Below are 15686 nucleotides of genomic sequence, written 5' to 3' on the forward strand. Positions count from 1 at the left end.
CCAACACAGGGCCTGGTCTAGGATAAGCACTAAGCCCATAGCGGATGGAACTTGCTGATTGAATTAAGGCAGATCCACCTCCCTTTACAAACCTGGTATTCTTCTGTTTCGAAACGTTCTATGCTCTGGTTCGTGATGTGAGGCTTTTTAGGAAGTCAATTCTAGGACAAATTGCCAGAGTCAAGGTTACAAGTGACTTAGAATCGTTGTGTGTAAATCGGGTAACAGTTTTCAGGAGACCTCTGTGGTTGGTGGGGTGCCCAACTTGTCCCTATTTGTCTGGGACTTTATTTTAGCCCTGGAAATCCTGCCCCCTCGCCACTTCCCTTCCCACATGCCAGGCAAACCAGGACAGATGGTCCCCTGCTTCTGTGGAGAGTGAAGAGGCCTCTTCTTGCTCTTCATCTTGCTTCTTCTTGAAGGAGGGAAGAAAACTAAGCCAGTGGGGTGAGACCCTGAGGCCCAGGTCCCTGCATATCACCGTGTCACTCTAGACACGGTGGAAGGCAAAAATAGTCATTTAGTGCCAAGAAGTGGCAAGTAAACCAGGGCCTGGCCTCACCTGAGCAGAAAGGACTGTGGATAAGATCTCACTAGCAGGAAGTCGCTAAGACCTGTGGTTCCTTCTTTCTGCCTGGTGAGAAAGGAAGCCTCCATGGGAATGGCTAGTTAAGCAGAGACCTGTGTCTTGACAGCAGGAGGCCTGGACCTCACTTGGGCTTTGCTTTCTGAGCCAGATAGCTGCCTCCTTCTGGGGCGTATCAGAGGTCCTGATAAGGATTCAGGACGAAAGAGAAAGAAAATTTCCTGTCAAGTTTGAAGCCCAAGATCAGGATCAGGATAAGCGCTAAAATGGATAATAGTTGGTCAAGGACTGGAGTCAAGGTGAGGGACCCACCCATAATTAGGTGTTTGTCATGTTAACTCCTCCTCTTTGTGGTTCGCCTTCAGAGTGTTCTTTACTTGTATGGTCTTTTTTCATGTCTTAAGCTTAGGAAACTGTGGTTCTGATTCCCTTCTATTAACTGCATTGACCAAAGTGAGGAGGTGTAGACCTTCTCCGGAGGCACGTATGGGGGCAGTTCACTGGCCACGAGGTCAGGTTTTAAGAGAACAAATAAAATATAACAGCCAGTATCAGATGTGGAACTACAGACTCACAAAGGGACGATAGTAGCCCGCAGCACCAGACCCCTACCCATCCCTGACGTCTCATACCAAATTAGGTAATGTCATGCTTCCCCTGAGGCCAGGAACAGGCAATTAATGAATAATCTATTATGCTGGTTTATACCACACCCAGTTTGGGTTTGGTTTTCATTCACCCCACAGCTAAACCTTGTCCTGCAATGATGCAGGGCTGGGCTGGAAGACAGGCTTTGGGGGCATGCAGGAAAGTCTCTGTGTATCTCTCTTTCTCTCCCTCAGACAGACAGACAGACACACACACACACACACACACCCCCAGAGAGAAACATATAGCAGGAAGAGGGGCCTCCAGGTCAACCCAGGGCTTCTGCTCCCCACCTCCCTTGCTCCTGTTAATATGATCTTGGTCAAGTCACTTCCCTGGCACCTCAGTTTTGCCCTCATCAAATGCGACAACAACAATCTCCACCTACCTGGCAGGGGAGCTGGAAGGGATGGGACAGCCATTCTACCATCAGGCATTAAGAAATAAACTCAGTGCGACATTAAACCCAGAGATGACTAAATCTTTGGGGAGGGTGGGGAGCTTGCAGCCCACAAAGCCTAATCCCATGGCAGCAGGCCCTCTAAACACGCATGGGAGAGCAGCCATAGAAGCCATGCCACCCCCTACTTCGTGCCCCAGCGGGCCACGCCTCAGAAGGCACGCTGTGACTTTGATGTGGGCCCAGCTGGATGGCACCGGGCAGGATAGGACTGCTGGCGTGGGATAAACCTGGCCCAGATCGGCCGTTCTGGCCCAGCCCATGGGCGAGGGCCCTCACCATGCCAAGGCCCCACTGCAGTCTGTAGTTCCAGGCAAGTGCCTGCTTGTGGGAGAAACAAAGCTCCTGTTCTCTGAAACGCTGAGTCCTTAAGCTCATGCATGCACGGATACACACGTGCACGCACAGATGCACACAGGGGTGCGTGCACACCCACAGGAGTACACGGGCCCAGATGATGATTGCAGTGCTCATGCAAAGACTTGCACACAGAGTGCACACAACATTTGCACAAACTTCATCCACATATATGTGTGCATACTCTTTTAGGAGTATGCACCGGGAACACGTACAGAGGGAGAAACGGCCTGCCTAGCTTGGCCCTTTTCCCCACTCCTGTAAATTTGCTTCCTCAGCAACAGGTCTGGAAGAACTTTGGCTGGGGAGATAAGATGCTAGGGCAGGGTAGGGTGGGGCAGAGTTAGGAGTGGAGTTGGGGGCAAGAGGACAGAAGGTCATTGAGACAGTTTTCGTTTTCTGTCACTTTTATGCAACTGTTGGCCTCATCGGAGGAGGCCAACAGCCTCCACCCTCTTTCTTTATATATATATATTTTGTATTTATTTGAGAGAGAGAGAGAGAGAGAGCACAAGCAGGGGGAGGGGCAGAGGCAAAAGCAGACTCCCCACTAATCAGGGAGCCTGATGTGGGACTCGATCCCAGAACCCTGAGATCATGACCTGAGCCAAAGAGAGACACTTCATCGACTGAGCCTCCCAGGCGCCCCAGACAGCCCTCTCTCTGGAAGGTGTCCACTTCGTTTCCTGAGCCTCGTTTTACTTTTCTGTTAAGTAGGGGTGATAGTGGTCATGATGCCTCCCTTTAGGGCTTAGGTGAGATGGAGCGTGTGCTGGGTGTGAACGAGGCTTCACCACGGTTGTCACCTGCGAGAACCTGGAGCTGGAGGCTCTGGAGGCAGGGCTGGGCTCGGCCCCCAGCTCCACAGCCCCACAGCTCACTGGCTGTGTGACCTCGGGTGGGTAGCTGCGCTTCTCCGCCTCAAGCCCCCCGTCTGTAACGGGGAGCAAAGTAGCCCCCACCTGGTAAGTTGATACAGGGCAAGCACTGACAAGGGCACCTGGCACATAGCGAGCCCCCCAAAACTGTGAGCTGTTATTGGCGTGGAGTCACCAACCAGGCCTCCGGGGGCCTCCTGACCCTGACCCAGGGCTGAGAGCCACCCTCAGGTGTGGGGTCAGGCCCCAGGCCATGAAGGGAGAAAGCACGGCGGGGGGGGGGGTGGCCGGAGTGGCCAGGAGTGTTGATGCTGCTCGGGTCATGCTGGTCTCTGCAGCCACCACCTGCCCTCTTACCCCACGGCCCACGGCACTTGACATGGACGCTGGCTTTCCCCCCTCCTTGGCGTCTCACTGCCTTGTCCCCCTCCCCTCTCCACTCTGCCCTCCTTCCCCCAGGTGATTCTCACCTCTCACCTGTTCTGTGCAGTCTTGCTCTTGGCAATCAAGGGACTCCACCTAAAAGTGAGCTCAGGGTGGCTCGGCGGTTTGGCGCCTGCCTTTGGCCCAGGGCGCGATCCTGGAGTCCCGGGATCGAGTCCCACATCAGGCTCCCGGCATGGAGCCTGCTTCTCCCTCCTCCTGTGTCTCTGCCTCTTTCTCTCTCAATCTCTCTCTCTCTGTGTCTATCATAAATAAAAATAAATAAATCTTTAAAAAAATAAAAAAATAAAAGTGAGCTCGGTTTTAATCCCTGCGACAGCTCCCTGTTGCCCTCAGCGTTTGAAGTTCTTTCACCCGGCTCCCGGTTGGACTGGGTCCTGCCTCCCTGCCCACTCGCCCCCACGCTCCTGTGCTCCAGCCATTGCCCGTCTGCCGGTTGCGGCTGCACCGGGCAGTGTGTCAGTCAGGATGGATGGGCTGTCCTCTGTGACAAACAGCCCCACTTGCTCAGCGGTTCGCTCTGCAAGTTTATTTCCCTGTCCATCGTGTCGGGAGGGGAGGTGGAGGGGAGGTCCTCTGTTCCACACCATCTCTTGGAGGCCCGGGATGATGCAAGCCCCATCATCCAGAACACGTGGCCTTCTCATCCCTTTGGCCACGGATGAGAGTTCTGGAGGGTCACAGGCAGGGCTTACATGCTTCAGCCCGGAAGGGGCACACATCGCGGCTGCCCCTGATCCTTTGGCTAGAGCTCATACTGGGGTTGCCCAAAGGCAAGGAGGCTGGAACATGAGGGGAGCCATGGAATGTCTGATGGGCATCACCACTACCCACAGACAGGTGCGCCACCCCCCCACACCATTGCCGCTGCTGAAAGTGAGGCAGAGCTGGGGGGCCCTGGGGCAGAGCCTGCTGATTTGCCCCCTCCTTTCCTACCTCAGCCCCAGCCCAAGGCAGCTCCTCACCTGCCATCTAATTACCAAGACCCTAGGACCTCTTGGTCTTTGTTGTTTTTTCCTAAGACCCCCGCCCCCAGACCCATTTCCCTCAGGACCCAGAGTAAAGAAAAGATGGGCAGCTCCAAAGCAAGTGATGGCTTGTATCTTACACACAATGACTAAATCCCCTTTGTGATTCTGTTTCCCTTATTGAACTGGCCACTAGGAAGCTCAGACCCAAGTCTAGGTGCACCTCCACTGTGTGGAGGGCCTGACAGCACACATTCAGTAGCTTAGTCCCCCCACCCCCTGGAATATCAGATGATCTCTTTGTTCCTGCATTTTCTCTCTGACCCCATTTCCTCACCATGGCTTTTTCCCATTTGCTTCTATCTTGTGTGCTCTCCATTTCTGTAAGGCTTCTTACATCCTTTCTGGGATCAGACGGACATTAGTCAGTCTGTCCCTACATTTGTGCCACTTCCTGTAGCTCTGGCAAATGCAGCTCCCAAAAGGTGAATTGAAACATCTGAGCTTCATGGGACAGACCTGTCCCAGGAGGCTGGTGGGTTTCTTGTAGAGGGTTTGGCTCCTGGGTCGGACCCCGATCACTGTGACCTCTTGAGGTCAACAGTCTAATCTTGTGACTTTGAACTGAGCACCAAGCAAGTGCCTTCTTTATCCTGACGCTGTGGGTGCCCAGCCCAACATGCCTGCCCTTGGGAAATTCCTAGGGACTGGGGTGGGCAGAGCTCTGTGCCAGGCACTTCCAGAGCAGAGCCCCAGGCCTTTCTCTGAAGAAGCTGCAAGCAGGTTCCTGACCAGACTCGGGAATCAGAGGCATCAGCTGGGTCAGGGGCCTGAGGGCAGGGAGGGGACACGGCTGGCGAGGACAGAGGGAGGAGAGGAGAGAGCTCTGCTACTTGAAGTGTCAGGAAAGACTCTGGAGGAGGGGCCTGGGAGCTGGAGAAGGGAGGGTTTGCGCTTGTGGAGATAGATGCAGGGATTACGGGGCTGGGAAGGGCAGGCCAAGCAGAGGGGAAGGCAAGGGCGAACGCCCAGAGGACTGGAAATGCAAGAGCAGGTACCAGAGAAGCTAGAAGCTTCTTGATCTGGAAAGTACATTTTAAAAGATGAGCAAGAAAAGGTGGATCTTGGAATATTAGGGGGGGGGGACCCCACTGGAAGGCCTTGAATCCAGGCTGGGTTTGCCCTTGCTCCTACAGGGCAGCAGTGAATCAAGAGTGTCCCAAGGGTGACCTCAGGTGTGTGTTTGGGGGTGGGGTGAAGAATACAGCCAGGCTTGGTGTCCAGAAGATCTCTCTGGCCTAGATGAGGAGCATGGATGGGCAGGCCCGATAGGGTCAGAGGCCAGGATCAGGGTTTTGACCTGGGCAGCAACAGGGCTGAGGAGCCACATGGTATCATGTGTTTGACCACTCATAGGGTAAAGACCCTCTTCTACCATTTATGATCTAACCCTGCCTTCCCTCCAGCTTGTGTTCTCTTCACTCACATCATCACATTTACATAACTGTATGCGTATATATATATATATATTTTTTTTTTTTTTCTTTTTAACATCTTCTTGCTAATCTAACTAAACCACATGTAATTTCCCAAACATTCCACATTTGCTTCTCTCTCAGGGCCTTTGCTCAGGCTGTTCCATCTGCCTGGAACATCTTCCCCCCCACCTTACCTTTGCCCTGCCAACATGGCCAACTCCTACTCATCCTTCCAATTATAGCTCACATGTCACTTCCTCTGGGAAGCCCTCCCCGACTGCCATGTACAAACCTTTATTATTATCTATAATACACTGGGTCCCAGGGGCCCACCTTCCCCTAGTGGCCTCACTCATTCGACTCTTCACTCCTGTAAGGCTGGGCTCATGCTCATGCTCTCCAAACCCCTGGTGCCAGGCACAGGGCCTAGTCATACAGTGATGCTCAGTAAACAGAGTGAACAAATGCTGGGCTGAATAAGGAGCTAGGGAAGCTCGAGATGCCTGGCTAATAATAGTGGTAGTAATTATGACTGTAGATCAAGGGACCTATAATTTAGTCCTCATGACAAGTCTATGAAACAGAAGATTTTGTGATCCCCATTTTACAGATGAGAAAACTGGGGCTTCAGAACTTAAGTCACTTGCCCACCCAGCCAGTAAGAAGCAGAGCTGGAACTGGAGCCCAGCCAGACAGGCTGGCTCCAGAGGACACAGTGTGACCCACATAGCTGGGCTGAGTGGGGTGGGCAGATAGGGAGGAGATGTGAGTTTTTCTCTCTGGTGTTTGTGCCTTTTGTGTTGAATACTTGAAGGGATGACAAGCAAACAGGTCAGTGAAGATCCTGCACTCTCTCGCCAGATCCATAGAAGGAGCCACAATTACAGCCTGTTTGTTGGGGTGTCCTTGATAGTGCACCATGCATATAGAACCGACCGCTGCCCTGGTCCTGCCCCCTCGAGGTGAGCTCCCCGAGGGTCCCGCTATCAGGCCAGGGAATCTCATGCCCCTCTTGTCCTGTTTGTTTCCCGCAGATGTCATGGCATCCCCAGTACCGGAGCTCCAAGTTCCGCCACGTCTTTGGCAAACCAGCCAGCAAGGAGAACTGCTACGACTCGGTGCCCATCACCCACAGCGTCCAGGACAATCACTTCTGCGCTGTGAACCCCTATTTCATTGCAGTGGTGACTGAGTGCTCCTGCGGGGGGGCCTTCTTCGTTATTCCCCTGCATCAGGTAAGGAGTTCATGCCCCTGCTGAGCCTCAACACCCCAAACAGCCCTCTGGAGGCCGTGCCAGAAAGAGGGGGAGTAGAAGCAGCCTGGGTGTCTGGTCTCACATGTGGCTTCACATCCCATCCCTGCCTCTTACCAGCCATGTGACCTTGAGTCCTTTCACTTCTTTGAGCCTTGGTTTCCTCATTGGGAAAAAACAAATACCTATCCTGGGATTTCTGCTTCTAGCAGTTGCCTAGCTACTCCTAAGACCTCCCCTCCATCCCACTGCAAAATAACTCACTCCTGAATAAAATATAATTGGTAATGCATTGCTGGGCTCGCAAGGCATTGGGGACATCACCAAAGCGACCTGCCTGCCCCAACAAAAAGAAACAAATCTGGAGCCAAAAATCTAACTGGGGAGACGGAAGCAGTGAGCAAGCAGGAGGAAGCAACTTGTCCTGCAGGCAGATGTTAACAGTATAGGTTAGACCATATGCATTTGCTGATATTTAACAGTTTTGGGGGCGCCTGCGTGGCTCAGTCAGTTAAGCATCTGCCTTCGGCTCAGGTCATGATCCCAGGGTCCTGGGATCAAGCCCTACTTCAGGCTCCCTGCTCAGGGCCAGGGAGTCTGCTTCTCTGTCTCCCTCTGCTGTTCCCCCTGCTTGTGCCCTCTTTCTCTGTCAGAGAAATAAATTAAATCTTAAAAAAAAAAAAAAAAAGTTTTTAACCCAAAAGTGGTAGTTTCTTTTTTTTTTTTTTTTTTTTATTTATTTATGATAGTCATACAGAGAGAGAGAGAGAGAGAGAGGCAGAGACACAGGCAGAGGGAGAAGCAGGCTCCATGCACCGGGAGCCTGACGTGGGATTCAATCCCGGGTCTCCAGGATCGCGCCCTGGGCCAAAGGCAGGCGCCAAACCGCTGCGCCACCCAGGGATCCCAAAAGTGGTAGTTTCATATAGCTTAACCTAAATGCAGACCTTTTCAGGATACCAAGCCTGAGTTGGCTCAAAGCAGAACCTCCAAAGGGGCTCGAGGGATCCCAGCTGGTACACCTCTAGTTCACAGCAGAGGCAGATGGGAAGTTTCTCCAGAGGAAAGCATCCCCCATGTGGACAGGACTCCCGCAGAGTAAGATCAGGGAAATTCATAATCTGAGATCACCAGGCATGTGAGCTCCCATGAATAAGAGTCAGCTGAAACAACAAACAGCAGACTTAGCCATGCACCCCCCCCCCCCCCGCCCCGCTGCTCCAACAAAGGACTTCAGAAGATCATAATACAAAATGGAATCTCAGAGACTAGGTTTTCTGATCCGAATGGAATTGAATTAGAAAGCAATAGCAAAAGCTAAATTTTAAGCTCTCATTCAGGAGTATCTCAGGGGTAGACTGCAATAAGATAGCACCACAACCACCAGATTGGCAAAAAATGGAAAGAGCTAACCATAGTAAGTGGTGGTGAGGATACAGAGCAGTGTAAACTCTCAGGCACTTCTGGTGACGAGGTAAACTGCCTCACGTGTTTTGGAACAAACTGTGACAGTTTAGAGGAACATACACATACCCCATGACCCAGAGATCCCACTACTAGGTATAGTCCACACAATGCAATGTGTTTATGTGCACCAGAACACAAATACAACAATGTGCATAGGAGTGTTGTTCATATTGTCATAAAACTGCAAAAACTCAAATGTCCAAGAATTACATAAATCAATTATGATATGTCCATACTATGGAATATATATAACCATGAAAAGGAACAAAGTATATATACATACATACCACAACACGGATGACTCTTTTTTTAAAGATGTATTTATTTATTTGAGAGAGAGCGAGAGAAAGGGGAGGGGCAGAGGGAGAGGGAGAGAGAATTTCAAGCAGACTCCCTGCTGAGTGTGGAGCCCCATGTGGGGCTTGATCTCATGATGCTGAGATCATGACCTGAGCGGAAACCAAAAGTCAGATGCTCAACCAACTGCACACCCAGGCGCCCTAACATGGATGAGTCTTAATGACAATTTTGAGGGAATGATACCAAACAAATGACAAACTGTTTCATTCCATTCACCTAAAGATAGATACAGACTGCATTGAGCTCTACCTTAAGGGATGTATAAGTAAGTAGAAAAATTTTAAGGAAGAGCAAGTGAGGGACTACCAGAAGAACCAGGATGATTATCGCCCCCTGAGGGAGGGGGAGAAGTTATGATTGGAAAGTGTCCCATGGTGGGGGGGGGTCTCCTTTGTGTTGGTAATAGTTCATGTCTTAACCTGAGAGGGTGGCAGATATATGGGTAATTTATTTTCCAGCAATTCATTTAGCCAAACACAATATGCCACATTTCATACAAACACATATAAAGATGATGCAACATCTATGTGGTTTTACAGGCAGTTTCTTTATAACTTCCAAGGAACTGATTATTTCAGTCTTTTGCAAACATTTCTAGAGATTAGGAAAAGAGGGACTGTTCCCCTCCTCATTCTAAAAGCCAATGTAACCTTGATTGCAAAACCAGATGAGGACAGAGTAAGAAAGGAAAATGACAGTCTCAAGATGTATACAAAATGGCTAGCAAACTGAATCTAGCAGTGAATTTTTTTAAAAAGATATATTCTAACCAAGTTGGATTTATTCCAGAAATTCAGGAGAGCTTAATATTAATAAATCTATAAATGTAAATCATTATAGTAACAAATGAAAGGAGAAAACCGTATGGTCATCTTTGTTAATACAGGAAAAAGCATTTGATAAAGCTCAATACCCATTCATGATACAAATTCTTAGCAAACTCAGAAAAGAGAATTTCACTAACCTAAGAAACAGAAGTTTTAAAACCTTTTATTTAGATTCACCCGTTGTTAACATTCTGCTAGATTTTCTTTTTATCTCTTGTATGTCTTTCTCTCCATATGTATATGTGCTGAAATTTTGTTTCTGATCCAGAATCCAACTCCAGATCATTCATTATATTTAGTTGTCAAATCTCCTAGTCTATTTCATGATATGGACGTTTTTTAAGTGGGTAAAGAAAAGATATTTTGTAGAACATTTTAAAATTTGGATTTTTTATTTTTTTTCTCATGATTAGGTGCATATTATACGTTTTGGGCAAGAATGTTAAACAAACGATGTTGTACCTTCAGCTCATTATATCATGTGACACATATTGTCACTTTGTCCCATTATTGGTAATATTGGTGATATTTGATCTCTTTGTTAATATGGAGCAAACATTCATAAAGATGGAATGTTAGAAACAGCCCTTCAAAATCAGCAATGAATTCAAGGTCATGGACTGTACCATAGGGCTGAAAAATAAGTTAAAGGTATAAGGATTGAAAAGGAAGACATAAAACCACTCTTATTTATAGATATGACTGCCTACATAGAAGCCCAAAAGAACATGTGGTCAAGCTATTACAAAAATAATAAGGGACTTTGAAAGGTGGCTGGATTAAAAAAAACATCAGAATACAAAAATTAATTGCATTTTTATATACCTAACACTAGAATATGTAAACATTTTGCAGTGGAATAAAACAAGATTGGAGATATAGGAATAAACAAGGCTTAAAAGGAGAAAATTACAGAGCATTATTGAAAGACCAATGTTAAAGATGACCTAAGAAAATGGAAATATGTACCATGTTCATGAATAGCCTTTCTCCCTCTCCCAAATCTCCACAATATTCTCCTTTTTAGGATATATTCCACAGCATATTCCTTTCTTTGGATACCATCATACCCTAATTACTTTGCATTAAAGTTCTTCTGCTAGTACCTCTTTTTTGTTTTTTCTTAAAGATTTTATTATTAAAGATTTTATTTATTTATTCATGAGAAACAGAGAGAGGCAGAGATGTAGGCAGAGGGAGAAGCAGGTTCCCCGTGGGGAGCCCGATGCAGAACTCGATCCCAGGACCCCAGGATCATGACCCGAGCCAAAGGTAGACAGACATTCAATCACTGAGCCACTCTGCTAGTACCTTCCAATGTACTTGGAATAGTTGGGGGTGGGGAAGAAAACCGGTACTTTATTTACCTGTATATCGATAACATTTTGTGCATGTAATTGGTGCTCATAAATTTTCATTGACTGAACAAAATACCCAATGATTGTTCATTCACATGAATAAGGAGAGCATCATTGGCAAAGGGAATGGCACCAGCAAAGCCTGCAGGTGAGACTGTGCATATGCAGAGGCAATAGTGCAGAGAACGGTCTGGCCAGAACAGATGAACACTCTGTGTTGAAGGGGGGAGGGAAGGGAAATGCTCTGGGGAAATGGATTGGGGCCAGATGAGAAGGGCCTTGAATGCCAGGGTAAGATGTATAAACTATTCTAGAGCTGAATTTTTTCAGGTTGGGAAGGGACAAATGCAAAATGGGATTTATGGAAAGACTTGAGGGTCAGAGCTCAAAGGTCCCCTAGAGATGACCCATTTGGCTTTTTGTTTCTCCTAAGCTTTGGGGGCATTTAAAAGATTCTATCCACTGAACAGACAGTATTCTTAATTAATTAAATAATTAATGTATTTTTCAGATTTGTATTACTCAGCCTCTTTCAGAACTGTCACAGTTTCTAACTCAATCAACTACCAAGTATAAATAGTTACTAACAAATGATTTAAGAAAATAGGTTGCTTTGATATGATGGAGTATGGACCTGGGTGGGGAGAATGGACTTAGTTTAGAAAGACAGGATGATTGGAGAAGGCCTTCCTGAGGAGGCAACATTTGATGATTGAAGCTCTAGAGGCAGAGTGCAATAGCAAGTACAAAGGCCCTGAGGTGAGCATGGCTTCAGTGTGGGCCCTGGGTTTGGTGTGTTTGAGACACAAATTGGTACAAATTGTCATCAGGGCAAGAGACATGGGAGATAAGGTCAGAAGAGGGGGCAGGGCTGGGACTGGAAAAGTCTTGGAGGTCAGGGCAGGAGTCTGACTCGGAATATTCTGAGTCCAGTGGGAAGCCTGCACAGTCACACTGTACAGCCTGATCCTAGGTAAAATGTGTGATTCTCCTTGGGCTTTTTGAAATATCATAAACAGCTCAAGGGCACCTGTTAATTGCTACCACCACAGACTCCCATGAATCCAAGCACAACCGGAGCTGGAAGCCACTAATCAGAGCTCACACCTGAGTGTCAGAACACAGATTCTGACTCAGTGGGTCAGAAGTGGGGCTGCGGAGCTTGCATTGCAACAAGCTCCAGAGTTGCCGGATAAAACAGGATGCCCAGTTAAACCTGAATATCAAATAAGCACCAAATAACTTTTTTTCGCTTAGTTTTTCTTTGTCATGAAACTTTTTTGTTTTGAGATCATTGTAGATTCACATGCAATTGTAAATTGTAAGAAATAACACACAGAGATTCTGTGTACCCTTCACCCAGTTCCCCCCAGCGGTAACATCTTGCACGACTAGGGTACAGGACCAAAACCAGGATATTGGCATAGGTTCAGTCTAGATGCAGAACATTGCCACCACCCCAAAGATCCCTCGTGCTGCTCTAGCCACTTCCCTCCACCTCCACCCTCTCCATAACCCCTGACAACCACTAATCTCTCTTTTTCTATCCTTGTGCCATTTTTAAAAAAAGATTTTATTCATTTACTTGACAGGGAGAGAGAGAGAGCAAGAGAGAGCATGCACACAGCAGGAGAAGTAACAGAGGGAGAGGGAGAAGCAGGTTCCCTGCTGAGCAAGGAGCCCCATGCGGGACTCAATCCCAGAACCCTGAGATCATGACCTGAGCCAAAGGCAGAGGCTTAACCCACTGAGCCATCCAAGGGCCCCTATCCTTGTGCCATTTTAAGAATGTCACATAAATGGAACCATACAGCATGTAACCTTTGGGGCTTGACTTTTGTCACTCAGCATAACTCCCTGGAAATCTATCCAGCTTGTTGGTGTGGATCAATAGCTCATTCTTGTTTTATTATCGCTGAGTAGTATTGTGTGGTTTGGAGGCACACCATCCGTTTAACCGGTCACCCGCTGAAAGCCAAAACGTGATTGTTTCCAGTTTGGGGCTGTTAGGAATAAAGCTGCTATACACATTTACGTATAAGTTTCTGTGTGAACGGAAGTAAGTCTCCGTTTCTCTGGGTAAATGCCCATGAGTGCAAATCACTGAATCCTAAAGGAGTTTTACATGTTTAGTTTCATAAGAAACACCCAAGCTATTTTTTAGTATAAGTAAAATATTGCATGGAGTGTACTTACACTGAAAAAATTATTTGTCATTTATCTGAAATTCACACATCCTGTATTTTTATTCATCAATTTCTGGCATTCCTACTCCCAGGTGATGCTGATGCTGCTGGTTTGCAAAATGCGTTTTCAGTAGCGAGGCTCTAATCTGTTTTTGTTTGTTTGTTTGTTTGTTTGTTTTGTAATTAATAAAAGGATTTCAAACACAAAAGCAGATAAAAACAATACTCTGAACTCTTTTTATACCCAGATTCTAGAATTTCCAAGGCTTTGCCACTCTTGCCTCATCCATCCTTTTTTTTTCCCTGAAGTATTTTTAAAAGATTTTATTTATTTATTTATTTATTTATTTATTTATTTATTTATAGCATGTGAGAGCAGGTGGGGAGGGGCAGAGGGAGAGGAGAGAATCTCAAAAGCAGATGCCACGTGGAGCAGGACATGGGGCTCGTGGGGCTCAATCCCATGATCCTATGACCCTGGGGTCACCACCTGAAATCAAGAGTCAGGTGCTCAACAGACTGAGCCACCCAGACATCCCTTCCTAAAGTATTTTAAAGCAAATCCTGGACATTTTGTCTTTTTACCCCCATAAACTTCAGTGTGCAATTCTAAAAACTTGGGACATTTTCTGATACAACCCCAAGGCCAGGATGGCAACACTGGCAGTAGCTTCTGTGTCACCTGTTTCCCACCAAATGCAGGTGGAAATATCCCTGATTGCCTCATAAATGCCTCTTTATACTTGGTTCTTTTGCATCAGGGTCCAGAAAGGAGCGCGCATTGCATTTGGTTGATATTTTCTTGGGTAACCCCCACGGTGCACTGCATTGGGCCACTTCCCAGCAGACAGGCCTGCAGGGCCCTTTCTCGTGTGGCAACCTGGGAAGGTGCTTATGCCATGCCTTCCTTAGCCCCTTCTGTAGGAAGGATTGTCCCATCCTGCAGGTGAGGCTGGTGAGGCTCAGGGAGACGACTTCCCAAAGGATCCCGAGCCCTGAGGGTGAGGACCAGAATGTGGCCCGCACCTGGGTGTGGCCATGGGGCCTCCCTCTTGTTTCACTGACCTGCTTGTGGCTTCTTGGTTTGGGCTCTGGTTTAGAAGGGTTCCCTGTGGGCTACCAGGGATTACATCCCAGCCAGGCACAGAAAGGTATCAATAAGTTAGTGCCCCCAGAAGGAAGGGAGGTACAAGCTGGCTAATTATTTAATGGAATGTATATAGGAGCCTCAGTGTCGGAAAGTGCCTGGCCTCACACAGTGTCCTGAAAGTTCTCAGAAGGCCCAGGCTGGGGGCACCTGGGTGGCTCAGTGGTTGAGCGTCTGCCTTTGGCTCTGGTCGTGATCCTGGGGTCCTGGAATTGAGTCCTGCATCGGGCTCCCTGCAGGGAGCCTGCTTCTCTGTCTGCCTGTGTGTGTCTGCCTCTCTGTTTCTCTCATGAATAAATAAATAAATAAAATCTTTAAAAAAAAAAGAAAAAGGGAAGGGCCAGGCTGCCTTAGGTGCTAGGTGACTCTGCAGGCAGCTTCCTTCTTCTCACTGTGACCCAGGGCAGGCCTGTTTGGAGGGAGGCTCCTACAGCCTGGGCAATAAGGGCTGTGCTCAGGGAACAAAAGAAGCAACCGCAGGAAGGCAGGAAGGTCTGGAGTTGGGCTCACCCGGAGCCTGGGGCCCCGCCTGCAGCAGAACCACCCTTGGGGGGTGCACAGGGTGGACTTTGCTGTGAGGTGTGGAGGTTGGGGAGAGATGAACGTAAGGGGAGATAGAGCCCTGGGGATGCGCCTGGGGAGTGGACCAGGTTGAAGGGGACCAGGCCGACACTGTGGCCTCCAGGAGCCTGCAGAAGAGCCACCAGAGACCCAGACTGAGTTTCTCAAGCCTGTGTCTGACCACGTCCCTCCCCTGCTCCGTCCCCTCCCAGAGGTCCCCGCTGCCTGCAGACAAATCCTGCCTTCCTCATCAGGCTTCCATCTCTGTCCCAGCCCACATTTTGAAACTCAGCCTTCCACACTTACTCCCTTCAAACTCAGATTCTCCTTCTAGAAATGCAGGGTGTGGGCCAGAATGGCATGTTGCTTTCTGTTTTGTTTTGTTTTGTTTGAAAGTCTCTTCCAGTTCCAGGGAAGTCCTGCATGAAAGTGGCGCCTGATGCCAATGATAACTGTGGCAAGAGCAGGCAGTGAGAGGAGAGAGATAGTCCGAGGTCCCCAGGCTCGGCCAGCCCTTAGCACGCGACTGTCAACCCCTCTGCTCCCCCACTGCCCACTGTAAATATGGATTCTTCTTGGGGTGGTTGGGAGGTAAATCAAATAATGTGAGCAATCCTTTCTGTGCTAGGCCTGGCACAGAAAGGATTCCTTAAATGATGGTTCCTAAAGAGTAACATTTGCAGACCTGTTCCTTACAGGCATGAGAAT

General features: G+C 48.2%; 1 protein-coding gene across 3 annotated transcripts in view; it reads left to right on the plus strand.

Annotated features, from left to right (window-relative positions):
• Window positions 1-15686, plus strand: part of CORO2A (coronin 2A) — a 55072-nt gene that overhangs the window by 20822 nt on the left and 18564 nt on the right. For all 3 annotated transcript variants that reach the window (XM_041763935.1, XM_041763933.1, XM_041763936.1), the window contains exon 2: window positions 6854-7054. In XM_041763935.1, the coding sequence (XP_041619869.1) occupies window positions 6854-7054 (201 nt within the window). The remainder of the gene's footprint in view (window positions 1-6853; window positions 7055-15686) is intronic.

Source organism: Vulpes lagopus, chromosome 7, assembly GCF_018345385.1.
Source record: "Vulpes lagopus strain Blue_001 chromosome 7, ASM1834538v1, whole genome shotgun sequence".
Taxonomy (NCBI): domain Eukaryota; kingdom Metazoa; phylum Chordata; class Mammalia; order Carnivora; family Canidae; genus Vulpes; species Vulpes lagopus.